Here is a 15,544-nt window from a genome sequence, read left to right as displayed (position 1 = left end):
AATGATGTGTGAAGAAGCTTTATTCCGAAATATGGAGCAAATGTTAATATTTTTTTAGCCTCCTGGTACAATACCTAATGTCAGATAAGAGCGCGAGACCGTTGTGGAACATTGCAAAAAATCAATGTAATTTGGGGTTGTTGTTTTTCCAGAAATCGCCTTTTTAACCCAGTATGTTCAGTTCAATACCAGAAAAGAGCGGGAGGCCAACGTGGGAAAAGTCGCACGTTTGTGTGGAATTGTGAGCAAAGCGTGACTTTTTATAGAGGACTGACACACAAATGTATTTGTTCTACGCCTTTTTTTTTTTTTAAAGGACGACCGTGACTTACGTCACACTAACCACTCCCCGCCATCTTTAAGTTTTGGAGTAGGGATTAAACATTGGGACTGTATGGCGGAGGAGAGCCATGGAAGTCTAAGGGTATGTGTACACGTTGCAGATTTCCTGCAGATCCGCAGCGTTTTGATTCGCTGCAGATCTGCAAGTGATTTACAGTACAATGTAAATCAATGGCAAAAAAAAAATGCTGTGCTAAATATGGTGCGGAAAATTCCGCACGGAAAGCGCAGCAAATTCAAAAAAGGACCATGTCAATTCTTTGTGCAGATCTGCTGCGTTTCTGCACCCATTCCATAATAGAAATCCGCACGGATAAAGAAAAGGAAAAAATCTGCACAAAAATCTGCAAGGTGTGCACAATGCACACACCAAAAAAAAGCGCAGATTCTGACCTGCATTTTTTGCCAAGAGATGCAGAGTCTGCACAGAAAATTCCACAGCCAAATCCACAATGTGTGCACATAGCCTTATTTCTCATCTCTTCCTGCAGGTGATCCGAGAAAACTGCAACAACCAGGATAGAACTGCAGATTCTCACTTCTCTATGGAAGTCAATGGGGAAAATCAGCTGCAAATTGTTGAGTTTTCCGCAGCAGAAATTGACGTCATACGGATTATGGAAAACTCATCGTCTCGCCTGCAAAATTGGCCCGAAAATCTGCAGCGGGTTCATCCCGTGTGGTTATATCTATGCTACAATAAATACAGTAACTACATAAACACGTAAATGTAATAATGAAAAAATGCATTATAATATAACAAGACATAAATGTAACTAATGCAAAAATGCTTTATAATATAACAAAAAATACATATTTATGTAATATATTTAATGATAATAATAATCTTTATATGGCGCCAACATATTTTGTAGCACTTTACAGCTTAACAGTTCATTTATTATATTTATGTATTTGTTATATTTATAATTATCTACTATATAATTGTCTAAGGGCCACTTCCGTCTTTCTGTCTGTCCTCAACTTCCGCCACGGTTATTCATTCGCTGATTGGTCTCGCCAGCTGCCTGTCATGGCTGCCGCGACCAATCAGCAACAGCCAGAGTCCGATTAGTCCCTCCCTACTCCCCTGTAGTCACCGCTCACACTTGGTCACACGCGGTAACGGACCGCGTTATGCCGCGGGTAACTCACTCCGTTACCGCCGCTATTAACCCTGTGTGACCAAGTTTTTACTATTATGCAGCCTCAATAGTAAAAGGATCTAATGTTAAAAATAATAAAAAAATCATTATATACTCACCTTCCGCCGCCTTTCCCGGTCCTCGTGACCCTCCGGTAACCGCTCCGTGCAAGCGGCAGGTTCCAGTAGCAAGGATCGTGTGGGAGAAGGACCTGTCATGATGTCACGGTCATGTAACCGCGACGTCATCACACCCTGGGACCGGAAGCTGCCGCCTGCACCGCACACAGGCGACAGAACTACAAGTATGGTGAGTATGTTAGAACTACAAGGGCCCCTCGGATTGGAAGGCGAGTATAAGTTTATTTTTTAACCTGTGACATACATGGCTGGGCAATATACTACGTGGCTCTGTGCTGTATACTACGTGACTGGGCAATATACTACGTGGCTCTGTGCTGTATACTACGTGACTGGGCAATATACTACGTGGCTCTGTGCTGTATACTACGTGACTGGGCAATATACTACGTGGCTCTGTGCTGTATACTACGTGACTGGGCAATATACTACGTGGCTCTGCTGTATACTACGTCACTGGGCAATATACTAGGTGGCTGGGCAATATACTACGTGGCTCTGTGCTGTATACTACGTCACTGGGCAATATACTACGTGGCTGGGCAATATACTACGTGGCTGGACAATATACTACGTGGCGCTGTGCAATATACTACGTCACTGGGCAATATACTACAAGGCTGGGCAATATACTACGTCACTGGGCAGTAAACTACGTCACTGGGCAATATACTACGTGGCTCTGTGCTGTATACTACGTCGCTGTGCAATATACTACGTCGCTGTGCAATATACTACGTGGCTGGGCAATATACTACGTGGCTGGGCAATATACTACGTGGCTCTGTGCTGTATACTACGTGACTGGGCAATATACTAGGTGGCTCTGCTGTATACTACGTCACTGGGCAATATACTACGTGGCTAGGCAATATACTACGTGGCTCTATGCTGTATACTACGTCACTGCAATATACTACGTCACTGGGCAATATACTACGTGGCTGGGCAATATACTACGTGGCTGGGCAATATACTACGTGGCGCTGTGCAATATACTACGTCACTGGGCAATATACTACGTGGCTCTGTGCTGTATACTACGTCGCTGTCCAATATACTACGTGACTGGGCAATATACTACGTGGCCGGGCAATATACTACGTGGCTCTGCTGTATACTACGTGGCTCTGTGCTGTATACTACGTCACTGGGCAATTTACTACGTGGCTCTGCTGTATACTACGTGGCTCTGTGCTGTATACTACGTGACTGGGCAATATACTACGTCACTGGGCAATATACTACGTGGCTGGGCAATATACTACATGGCTGGGCAATATACTACGTGGCTGGGCAATATACTACGTGGCTGGGCAATATACTATGTGGCTGGGCAATATACTATGTCGCTGGGCAATATACTACGTGGCTGGGCAATATATTACGTGGCTGAGCAATATACTACGTGGCTGGACAATATACTACGTGGCGCTGTGCAATATACTACGTCACTGGGCAATATACTACGTGGCTCTGTGCTGTATACTACGTCGCTGTCCAATATACTACGTGACTGGGCAATATACTACGTGGCTCTGCTGTATACTACGTGGCTCTGTGCTGTATACTACGTCACTGGGCAATTTACTACGTGGCTCTGCTGTATACTACGTGGCTCTGTGCTGTATACTACGTGACTGGGCAATATACTACGTCACTGGGCAATATACTACGTGGCTGGGCAATATACTACGTGGCTGGGCAATATACTACATAGTTGGGCAATATACTATGTCGCTGGGCAATATACTACGTGGCTGGGCAATATACTACGTCACTGGGCAATATACTACGTGGCTGGGCAATATACTACGTGGCTGGGCAATATACTACATAGTTGGGCAATATACTATGTCGCTGGGCAATATACTACGTGGCTGGGCAATATACTACGTCACTGGGCAATATACTACGTGGCTGGGCAATATACTACGTGGCTGGGCAATATACTATGTCGCTGGGCAATATACTACGTGGCTGGGCAATATACTACGTGGCTGGGCAATATACTACGTGGCTGGGCAATATACTACGTGGCTGGGCAATATACTACGTGGCTGGGCAATATACTATGTCGCTGGGCAATATACTACGTGGCTGGGCAATATACTACGTGGCTGGGCAATATACTACGTGGACATGCATATTCTAGAATACCCGATACGTTAGAATCGGGCCACCATCTAGTATTTATATATTTTCATATTCATATATTATATTTATGTAGTTCTACTTCTTATTTATTATACGTAAGTAATTTTTTATATTAATATTTAACACTATAGATATAATAGATAAATGTAATAAATACATGTATTATATAAAATATATATATATAAATCTAACGTCTGACAAAATATAACAAATCGTATATAATAAGCATATAAATACAAATAAAATGCGTAAATATAAATCAAAATAAACAAAATAATATCTAAATAAATATAATATATAGATAGATAAAATAAATAGATAAAAAATGAATATCATTAATAAACATAAATATAGTAACTACATAATGAATAACATAATATTGTAATCTATAAATACATAGTCTAGTGCAGGAGAGGAAGGGCACCAATACTGATAATGATTGTGTAGAGAGAAGCTGCTCCCTGCTCCTCCCGTGCGCAGACAGTGCGGGGCTGGATCTCCAGCTCGGGCACATTATGGAGTTGTTAGTTGAGCGGAGCCATCCTCAGGTCACGTGTTCCATCCTCAGGTCACGTGTCCCGTCCTCCGTTTATAGTCGCACACGTGACTCTCCAGGCTGCAGCTCGTCACGTGATGTCTCCCCTCAGAGGCGGGTGACGTCACCCTGGCCCCGCCCCCTGTGTTATTGTGATCTTCCGGCTCCTGTGGATGCGGCTCAGTTGTGGAGAGCGGACACCGGGGAGAGGAGGCGGAGCGGGGCCGGAGTGCCGGATGGGGAGGACGGATGTGAGTGCTCGGTCACCGCCGGTCCCCGCTTTGTGTTGTCTTGTGCCTTCTGCTTGTTTACCGCTTGTGTGACTGATAATGTCCCGTCCGGCTCCCCGTGGTGTCATCAGTCTGTTTGTCACCAATCCAATTTATCTTTTTTTTCAATTAATTTCTGTAAAAAAAAAATCAGATTTGACAGAATCTAATATTATTAATTTGTGTGAATATTGTCACACCTGAGGGTGAGGCGAGTAATAAAAGGGCGTAGAGGCGGGGAGATCACATCTGAGGGTAAGGTGGGTAATGAAGGGGTGTAGAGGCGGGGAGATCACATCTGAGGGTGAGGCAGGTAATAAAGGGGTGTAGAGGCGGGGAGATCACATCTGAGGGTGAGGCGGGTAATGAAGGGGTGTAGAGCCAGGGAGATCACATCTGAGGGTGAGGCGGGTAATAAAGGGGTGTAGAGGCGGGGAGATCACATCTGAGGGTGAGGCGGGTAATGAAGGGGCGTAGAGGCGGGGAGATCACATCTGAGGGTGAGGCAGGTAATAAAGGGGTGTAGAGGCGGGGAGATCACATCTGAGGGTGAGGCGGGTAATAAAGGGGTGTAGAGGCGGGTAATGAAGGGGTGTAGAGCCGGGGAGATCACATCTGAGGGTGAGGCGGGTAATAAAGGGGCGTAGAGCCGGGGAGATCACATCTGAGGGTGAGGCGGGTAATAAAGGGGTGTAGAGGCGGGGAGATCACATCTGAGGGTGAGGCGGGTAATAAAGGGGTGTAGAGCCGGGGAGATCACATCTGAGGGTGAGGCGGGTAATAAAGGGGCGTAGAGCCGGGGAGATCACATCTGAGGGTGAGGCGGGTAATGAAGGGGTGTAGAGGCGGGGAGATCACATCTGAGGGTGAGGTGGGTAATAAAGGGGCGTAGAGCCAGGGAGATCACATCTGAGGGTGAGGCGGGTAATAAAGGGGTGTAGAGGCGGGGAGATCACATCTGAGGGTGAGGCGGGTAATGAAGGGGCGTAGAGGCGGGGAGATCACATCTGAGGGTGAGGCAGGTAATAAAGGGGTGTAGAGGCGGGGAGATCACATCTGAGGGTGAGGCGGGTAATAAAGGGGTGTAGAGGCGGGTAATAAAGGGGTGTAGAGCCGGGGAGATCACATCTGAGGGTGAGGCGGGTAATAAAGGGGCGTAGAGCCGGGGAGATCACATCTGAGGGTGAGGCAGGTAATAAAGGGGTGTAGAGGCGGGGAGATCACATCTGAGGGTGAGGCGGGTAATAAAGGGGTGTAGAGGCGGGTAATAAAGGGGTGTAGAGCCGGGGAGATCACATCTGAGGGTGAGGCGGGTAATAAAGGGGCGTAGAGCCGGGGAGATCACATCTGAGGGTGAGGCGGGTAATGAAGGGGTGTAGAGGCGGGGAGATCACATCTGAGGGTGAGGCGGGTAATAAAGGGGTGTAGAGGTGGGGAGATCACATCTGAGGGTGAGGCGGGTAATAAAGGGGCGTAGAGCCGGGGAGATCACATCTGAGGGTGAGGCGGGTAATAAAGGGGCGTAGAGGCGGGGAGATGGCGACTGAGGGTGAGGCGGGTAGTGAAGGGGCGTAGAGCCTGGGAGATCACGACTGAGGGTGAGGCTGGTAATAAAGGGGTGTAGAGGCGGGGAGATGGCAACTGAGGGTGAGGCGGGTAATAAAGGGGCGTAGAGCCGGGGAGATCACATCTGAGGGTGAGGCGGGTAATGAAGGGGTGTAGAGGCGGGGAGATCACATCTGAGGGTGAGGTGGGTAATAAAGGGGCGTAGAGCCAGGGAGATCACATCTGAGGGTGAGGCGGGTAATAAAGGGGTGTAGAGGCGGGGAGATCACATCTGAGGGTGAGGCGGGTAATGAAGGGGCGTAGAGGCGGGGAGATCACATCTGAGGGTGAGGCAGGTAATAAAGGGGTGTAGAGGCGGGGAGATCACATCTGAGGGTGAGGCGGGTAATAAAGGGGTGTAGAGGCGGGTAATAAAGGGGTGTAGAGCCGGGGAGATCACATCTGAGGGTGAGGCGGGTAATAAAGGGGCGTAGAGCCGGGGAGATCACATCTGAGGGTGAGGCAGGTAATAAAGGGGTGTAGAGGCGGGGAGATCACATCTGAGGGTGAGGCGGGTAATAAAGGGGTGTAGAGGCGGGTAATAAAGGGGTGTAGAGCCGGGGAGATCACATCTGAGGGTGAGGCGGGTAATAAAGGGGCGTAGAGCCGGGGAGATCACATCTGAGGGTGAGGCGGGTAATGAAGGGGTGTAGAGGCGGGGAGATCACATCTGAGGGTGAGGCGGGTAATAAAGGGGTGTAGAGGTGGGGAGATCACATCTGAGGGTGAGGCGGGTAATAAAGGGGCGTAGAGCCGGGGAGATCACATCTGAGGGTGAGGCGGGTAATAAAGGGGCGTAGAGGCGGGGAGATGGCGACTGAGGGTGAGGCGGGTAGTGAAGGGGCGTAGAGCCTGGGAGATCACGACTGAGGGTGAGGCTGGTAATAAAGGGGTGTAGAGGCGGGGAGATGGCAACTGAGGGTGAGGCGGGTAAAAAAGGGGCGTAGAGGCGGGGAGATCACATCTGAGGGTGAGGGGGGTAATAAAGGGGCGTAGAGCCGGGGAGATCACATCTGAGGGTGAGGCGGGTAATAAAGGGACGTAGAGGCGGGGAGATCGCAACTGAGGGTGAGGCGGGTAATAACGGGGCGTAGAGCCGGGGAGATCGCAACTGGGGGTCAGGCGGGTAATAAAGGGGCGTAGAGCCGGGGAGATCCGTAATCTGTGGTCACTGGACGGAATCTGCAAGAACTGCCCCTAAGCTCCTGCCGTCCCACGCTCTTCTGATTCTGCAAGAATCTCCCCGGGTGTCCGCAAGAGCCGCCACCGACCTCCCCCGGGTGTCCGCCTCTGAGCTTCCTGGAATCTGCGAGAGCTGCCTCCAAGCTCCTGCCATCCCACGACACTCTTCTTCTGATTAGTCAGTCTGGTGAGACGTCCCATTGGCATCATACGCCAGGCTATGCCACACCAGTGACATCATGCTGCACTGATGACATCACTCTGACTGTATAACACCATTACGCTTCTCTGATGACATCATGACGAACCTGAGAGTGGCAGCTGCCAGTTGGTTGGAGGCAGCACCTCTCCCGCTGCTCCAATAGGCCCCAATCTCCTGTTTCTGCGCCTCCAGCTCGCCCGCTCTCCTCTTGCCCCCATATTGTGACACCCGTCAGTGATGTGCCTGTGTGAGGTCTGGTGAAGAGCGGCGCGGAGGCTGAGGAGCAAGGACACTGTTGGGTCAGAGACCCGCGGGTGGTCCGCACATTGCTGGCCAGACTCGATCATGAGACACAGAGGTGCGAATCTGATCGGAGGGTTGTTGTATTACTTAACCCTTTCCCGGCTGTTTCAATTCACAACAAATTGATTTAATGCAAATGTAATTTTCCGGTTGAGTTACAATCTCCAGAGAGTTGCTGATCTCCACTCGTGATCCGTGGACTCGGCGTTGGGTGTGATTGGTCGCACACCGCCCCGTCCACATTGCCATATGGGGGCTTTTGTTTGTTTTATAGGACAAGTTGTACTATTGAACGACCTCTTATTGTACCAAATAATGTACTGAAAGCTGGAGAAAAAGTACGGAGAAGTGGTGAAAATAAAAATGTAATTCCGCCGTTGGTTTTAGGCAGCTTTGCTTCTACGGCTTTTATTGAGCATTAAAAATGACCTGGAAACCTGATTCTCCTCCACGTCAGTGCGGTTATAAATATGTCCGACCTCAAACATTAATTTTTTTTTATGGCCGTAACTATTCCAGTAAATCTCATTCTGCAGATCTGGCTCTTGTTTGTGTGCACATTGTAACGAAGCCTGCAGCTCCGGTGCAGCTGTATCAGAGGGGGAGTGTTGGGGTTTTGGTTGCTGGGCCATTGTAGGGCTTCACAGCGCCTCTGGCAGCAGAAGGGTCAGATGGCCAAAAATTGCTTTTTGCCGCTGCTACATCGTAATGTAAGTGAATGGGGGGCACAATGTAACTGGTGAAGCAATGCGACCAGCACGCTGCAGAAAACTGTCAGATCAGAACCAGAGGGATTTTTTTTTCAATTTGCTTGTTGTGGTCACAGTATTACGTGCAATGTAACCACTCCATTCTCCAACAATCACAGATTCAAATTCCCCAGGGGAACGAAAAAGTAAAGATAAACATTTAATAAAAAAGTGAACGCTTTATTTTTTTATTTTTTCAAAGATCTGAAATTTAAAAACAACAAAAAAACAAACATAAGTAGAAAAAAAGATTGTAATTTTGGAATCAATGGTTCTGATCCAGAAAATCACGTTGCCACATTTGTCATTTTTACTGCTCAATGAATAATGGAAAAATTCAACTTTTAAATGGGTATTCCCATCTCCAAGATCCTATCTCAATATGTAGTGGGTATAATATTAGCAAATACCTCCAACTAGAAATGTAAGGTAGTTCTCCTGACTCGTGTATCCATGGTTACGACCAGTAGCAGCTAATTGTTATGAATGGTCGTAACCAAAGATACTTTAAGCTACTGCATTGCCCTGCACATGGGGTAAGAGACATGGCGAATCAGAAGAACTATGCTACATTTATAATTTCAGGTATTTTATTATTTTTTTTATTAATAATATTCCTACTACATATTGAGATACGATCTTAGAGATAGGAAGTTATCACATTTGGAAGAAGGGGTTGAAAAAAAATGAAAAATGGCTCAGACTAGAAATGGGTGAATGCCTGATCACTGACCCTCAATATCTTGGATGGGTATTGTGTGCCCCCCTCCCAGTTCTCTAGACAGGACCACCACGCGGAGGAGTTTAGGTGGAGCAGTGGTCGAGCATTCACCCTACCGCTCTATGCAGTAGATGGGACTTGGGGCCACCTCTGGTGGATGGTGGGGCCATAAGCGATCAGATGATAGTTTGGGGTCTCCTTGTAGCGTGTGATCTGCAGTGTATGGTTTCTGGGTCTCTGATCTTTCTGTATGCTGTGCAGGACGTCTGCCGGTGACTCAGACATGCAGTCTTGTGATTGCGTAAGGTGTGGTGTGAAGTTCTGCTGATGTTGGAAGGTGCACAGGACGGCCGGGACTCCGCACTCCTCCACCTGTTGCTGCTGCTGGAAAATGCTGCCCGCCGTCTGCATCCTGCTCCTGGTATGGACGGTGGCGGGGCTCCAGGACTCTCCCACCAAAGACATCGTTCAGAAGGACGCCGATTTCAATCAGGATTATAACGACACGGTCAACAGTGACCTGCAGAACATATATGCCTTCAATCACACCATGCTGAGGAACAAGGTAAGAGCGACCAACGAAAAGCACTGTGCACTGCCTGGTATCTTTGTACGGTCGTGATTACACCGATTGCTTAAAGAAGCCCCCCAGACATGTCAGTGTGTGCCACATCGGGATCGATGTCCCCACTTGTATTTTTGTATGGACAGACAGATGGGTCTCTACAGACTTTGTTTTCAGAAAAAAAAAAGAACGTATTGCAAAACAGTCACATTAAGAAAAGGGTCATGATGCAATAGGGTTAGAAAGGGGAAACAGTAAGTTGGTGAGACCATCTACAAATTATGAATCTGATGAAAAGGAGATGAGAATTGGGAAAATATTTAATTTCCACAAAAACTAATATTAGAGACACAGCAGAAAGTCAGTGTGTTTAGATTTAGACCTATGGTCACCAAAAGGGCCATGTTTATTCCCTTCCCAGTACAGCAGGAGTCCACGTAATTGTCTGTGGGACAGAAGGAGGAAGCTGGCGCTGCACTCTCCGTCAGTCCAATAGAGATGAAAGGCGTAAGAGTAGAGCATGCGGACTCCTGATCCATTCAGATAGTACATACATAGTGCCACAGACTCTGTGGATCGGTGATGAGTGTGCTGGGATCAGGTGTTATCCTCGGGTGCTAATAGTGTCTGTGGCGTGCTCAAAAATATGTTTGCCACGGATTCAAGGACTGTGATGAATAAGAAAATGCTCACACGAAAATTGAGTAAACTAAACTGAATTTACTTAATAAATGATAAGATGAAACAATAAAGTAAAATAAATACATTACATTATTATGGTAGAAGTCATCAAGCTGTCTCTGTAGCTCCCATCTCTGTTTCATGTGTGTCTCTCCCTCCATATCTCTCTCTTCCCCAAGGTTCCAATCCTCTTTTTATACTTTATACTGCCCAATGTATCTCAGTAAAAAACGTTGTTATTCATTGGAATGCCAGGAAGAAACTTCCTTAAACCGGTCAGTTACTAACAACTAATAACATGGTCATTTACTAATATCAAATACTTTTACTAATAACAAATAACTGGTCATTTATTAAACTACAAATGACGTTTGTTATCTGGTTGGACATTTAAACTTCAATGACCTTCTGTGAACTCCATGAAAGTAAGAAAATATATATATCTAAATATATCTATCTAACTGATTGAAATCATATCAATAATTAGAATTAATTAATTGGAGTGTTGAAACCATTAAAAATAACTCTTACTACACAGACACATGGATTGCCTGTTAGGGCACTAATAGGCTGGGCCCTGGATTTTCAGGTCCAGTTAAGAGTAAAAATCAGTTTTTTATGTATTTATATTTTTATGAAGAGGAAGTGCCCCCCCTACATATCGTCCGTTTGGACTAAATTTGGGGAATGTAGCTGCTGTGGGATTCTGCTGTTAAGCGGCAGATTGCTCCGTGGATTACAGCTCAGGATCGCGATTACTATTAGATAATGACTTTCATTCTGCGCTGAATAAACCCGTCTGTCGTGCTGCTGGACATGTTTTCTGCCTTAAGAGCATTTACATCTGTTAGTAGAGTAAAGATTTGCTGGGAAATGTCTGAATTTATATTTATGTGAAGCCCCCCACAGACCTCTCCGAAGCACGAGCATATCATTAACTCAAAACTAGAAATAAAGATTAAACAAGAACCACGAGACGGATTTCATCACCAGGTGTCATTGTAATCAGTATAACGGCGCCGAGCTGACACTGCCTGTAGTTACTGTGCACAATCCTGCTGATGGGCACTTTAAAGGGATTATCCGTCAAGCAACCCCAACTTAATCAATTCATAGCTGCTGAGAACAAATAATTTTGTTCCTCCATAAACAATCCAATCACCCGATGAGCAGAATTTTACTTATTTGGTGGCCGAATGCCAACATGTTAACACCTATGAACTCTCATCTGTGCTGCTGGTATTTATATATGTGGATGCTAAATACACGGAGCACACTGCCCCCGTGTACACGGAGCACACTGCCCCCGTGTACACGGAGCACAAAAATTCTAAATTCTAAAATCCCTACGACAACACTTCCTGTCCTGTGATGTTATGGGGTCACTCAGGTGGTCCCTAGTGGAAATGTTAACCTTAATGCCTTGGAAGTTCTGTCTGATAACTACACATTTTAGGAACTAAGAAAGTCCACTGACAATAATTACATTTTATGGATGTGATTAATTTTTTTTAGTCTGATAGCCAACCAATTATGAACATCCGAAGATTGAAGCCTGCAGGGGGCGCCATGCTGCTGTTATATGGTGATTACAAGGGTTGAACAGCTTCATTCCCAATATAGTCGTATGAGGGCTTGTTTTTTTACAGGATAAGTTGTACTTTTGAACGACACGATTCATTCTACCACATAATGTACAGAAAGACTGGAGAAAGATTCCTAGTGCGTTGAAATTGCAAAAGGCGTATAATTCCACAATTGTTTGTTTTTTTGTTTTTAGTATGCAGATGCCAAATATGTATAGTTTATTATTGTTATTATTTCAGTGGCGAAAAAAAAAATTTGTTGCCATTTTCCAAGACGCATAGCATTTTCATTTTTGGGCTCCGGGGCTGGGTGAGGGCTTATTTTTTGCACACCGAGCTGATGTTTCTAGTGATACCATATTGGAGTAGATACGATGTTTTGATCACCTTTTATTGCAATGCTGTGGCTGCCAAAAAAAAAAGTAATTCTGTCATTTTGATTTATTTTTTTCCTCATTACGCCATTTACCGAGCAGATTAATTTACTTTATATTTAATTAGATCGGACCTTGACGAACGCAGCGACCCCAAATTTGTGTTTTTTATTTTTTTCATTGTGTTTTTAATGGGGTCATCAGTGTAAGCCCCCAAAGGATTAGGGGCCCTGGACAGTTGCCCATCTGCCTTCCCCAAACGCCGTCTCTGGATCCAGGACGACCTGTGGCTCAAATGGGAATTTCCAGCGACACTGGCCATATTGTTCTCTCTCCAGGAAGTATAAGTTCTGTCTTCCTTGGAGTTTTTTTCATCTTTATTAACCTTTTATTGATTTTGACTTGGCAGCTGCTGCAGAAAATCTTTATTTACATTTGCAAGTAAATTTTGTTAAATGTGAAGGAAGCGGACATTATATTGCTGTGACGACGGACGATTTCTCTACATAATAGAGAAGAATTTCAGCAATGCTTCCTGGTTGTAATCACATTTTCTTCTAGGCAATGTTATGTTGTGTTCAACCTGAGCTTCCTGGTTCACTCACAGCATCTCTGCTAAAGATGGAAATCTGTCTTATCTTGTACTGTTAATTTATTGTAAAAGTTCCTTATATTATCGGAGAAGTATACTTTCTTCACTTATGAGCCTTTTCTCCTCCCAAAATTCATCTGTCAAAGTATGATGCACTGCCAAATCACTGAGGGATCAGATTACAGCTTCAGTATGGATAGATGAGCAGAGAGACTGATACTAGAAAGCAGTAGCACTCTCATTGTGTAAGTGTTTTATCTCACCCTAAATCCGGATTCACAGCTACACTGCTCAGTGCTGTTGTAAAATGTCCTCTGTGTTGCTGGGTTTTTTTCTGAACAGACAGGAGAGCAGGAATCCCTCCTGTCTGTGTGCGCCGTGTTTGGGAGACATCATGGCAGCTCAAATTAGAGGGAAAACCTGGTGACAACTGAAGGATACAGTCGGGCGCAATGATTTATTTAGTAGTATGACGGCACGTTTTCTGCATTTTGCCTTTAGACTGAAGGAGTCCGAGTGTCCGTCAAGGTGCTGTCTGACCAGAAAGGACCACCGCTGCTCTTCGTTGTCAGGCAGAAGGAGGCGGTGGTGTCTTTCCAAGTACCGCTGACCCTCAGGGGACTGTAAGTGGCCTCCATTGCTCTTAGAGCCGCACCTTATACCACAGCCCCGTCTGTCCGCTTTTGGCCTTACTTATGCTCCCAATTTCTCTTTACGCAGGTACCAGCGTAACTACCAATATCAGGATGTCGGACGCACGCTGTGCCAGCCGCCCACCCGGGCAGAGTCTAAGACCGAGTCCTTCTTCGTGGACGTCTCTACGTTGTCTGAGAAGAACGCGACCTACTTCCTGCGCGTTACACACGTCGACAGCTTCGTGTTGCGGTGAGGCTCCGCCTCCCTCCTGACTTTTTAGGTCGCGTCTGTGGGGCCGCACTTCATCAGATTCTGTTTTTTTTATACTTGTAGGACCGAAGAACGGTTCAGTTTTAATGCAACTCCTGCTCAGCCTCAGGTATAAATTGACGGGGGGATGAATTTCACGTGTGTGATTGGTGTACTTACTTTGGTAATCCATGTCGGAATGGATGTATAATTCTTCTTAAAACTTTAACCACAATCTTCACCTACCCAGCCTAATTAACAGCTCCTCAGTGTCCCTCCTCCCCGCTGAGCCTGATTGATGGCTCAATCTCTGACCACCCGGCTTTATGGACAGCTCCTCAATGTCCCTCCCCTCTGCCACTGAACATCCTCCCATCTAATCTGTCAGCTCCTCAGTGACCCTCCTCCCTGCTGAGCCTGATTGATGGCTCAATCTCTGACCACCCGGCTTTATGGACAGCTCCTCAATGTCCCTCCCCTCTGCCACTGAACATCCTCCCATCTAATCTGTCAGCTCCTCAGTGACCCTCCTCCCTGCTGAGCCTGATTGATGGCTCAATCTCTGACCACCCGGCTTTATGGACAGCTCCTCAATGTCCCTCCCCTCTGCCACTGAACATCCTCCCATCTAATCTGTCAGCTCCTCAGTGACCCTCCTCCCTGCTGAGCCTGATTGATGGCTCAATCTCTGACCACCCGGCTTTATGGAGAGCTCCTCAATGTCCCTATTCTCTGCCACTGAACATCCTCCCATCTAATCTGTCAGCTCTTCAGTGTCCCTCCTCTTTGCTACTGCTGAGATCTCTCACTGCTCAGTACAATCTGCAGCAATCAGTCTGGGTGGATGGAGTCTGATTACACATTTACTTTTTAACTTTTATAGCTGGACTCCTTTTAATGTCAGGTTTCTACAGCAAACCTGACGTGGCTTCCACAATAAGTACATCAGCCTCCTCAGGTCTAAAACATCTGTTTAATAATGTATGCAGTTTCTATTGTGAAATCTAGCGACAGATACACTTTAACTTGTGTTTTGGGCACTGCTATCATCACGATGTCAATACTTTCGGGAATAAAAATTTGGGGAAGTGAACAACCCTTTTAGTGTACCCTGCTTCACACCGTCCTTCGTGTTCATTGATCTTTTTATTAAATAGAAATGTCTTATTGGCAATGTCAGATATCCGGTGCCAGTACATTAGCGGCTTGGTGGGAGCTGCACCCCTCGGTAATCGGTGCAGTTGCATTTTTGAAGGGGTTTGACGCTTCTCCTATTGTGTTGTCTTATTGCAGTACTTTAAGTATGTTTTCCCACTGGAGGTCGACTCTGTGATTGTGAAAGTCACATCCCCGTCTGCTTTTCCTTGCTCGGTCATCTCAATACAAGATATTCAGGTACGTACCCTGGAAATATATCGCTCTGATATTCGGAAGGTCCTCAAACGTACATATTTATTTTGTTAAATTTTATTTATTTTAAACCCCTTTACAACATATGCAGAAGACCCCCA

The 15,544-nt window shown here is 46.1% G+C and overlaps 1 protein-coding gene across 1 annotated transcript; it reads left to right on the top strand.

Moving 5' to 3' along the window:
• The first annotated feature begins 4,442 nt into the window (after positions 1-4,442).
• LOC143789511 (SID1 transmembrane family member 2-like) lies at positions 4,443-15,504 on the top strand. Its single transcript, XM_077279031.1, has 6 exons — positions 4,443-4,570; positions 9,612-9,915; positions 13,650-13,771; positions 13,869-14,033; positions 14,118-14,163; positions 15,327-15,504. Exons 2-6 carry the CDS (start codon positions 9,742-9,744, stop codon positions 15,495-15,497), a joined length of 678 nt encoding a protein of 225 aa, XP_077135146.1. The 5' UTR covers positions 4,443-4,570; positions 9,612-9,741; the 3' UTR covers positions 15,498-15,504.
• The last annotated feature ends 40 nt before the right edge of the window (positions 15,505-15,544 follow it).

This window comes from Ranitomeya variabilis, unplaced genomic scaffold, assembly GCF_051348905.1.
Source record: "Ranitomeya variabilis isolate aRanVar5 unplaced genomic scaffold, aRanVar5.hap1 Scaffold_277, whole genome shotgun sequence".
In the NCBI taxonomy this organism is placed as follows: Eukaryota; Metazoa; Chordata; class Amphibia; order Anura; family Dendrobatidae; genus Ranitomeya; species Ranitomeya variabilis.
The sequence above is the reverse complement of the archived record's forward strand: the minus strand, read 5'-3'. Positions and strand labels throughout refer to the sequence as shown.

Bases quoted from the DNA above. Each gene is read 5' to 3' on its own strand.
- LOC143789511 (XM_077279031.1), top strand. From the start codon at position 9,742: ATGCTGCCCGCCGTCTGCATCCTGCTCCTGGTATGGACGGTGGCGGGG. The intron at 9,916-13,649 runs GTAAGAGCGACC...TTTTGCCTTTAG, and splicing joins ACACCATGCTGAGGAACAAG to ACTGAAGGAGTCCGAGTGTC. The intron at 14,034-14,117 runs GTGAGGCTCCGC...TTATACTTGTAG, and splicing joins GTCGACAGCTTCGTGTTGCG to GACCGAAGAACGGTTCAGTT.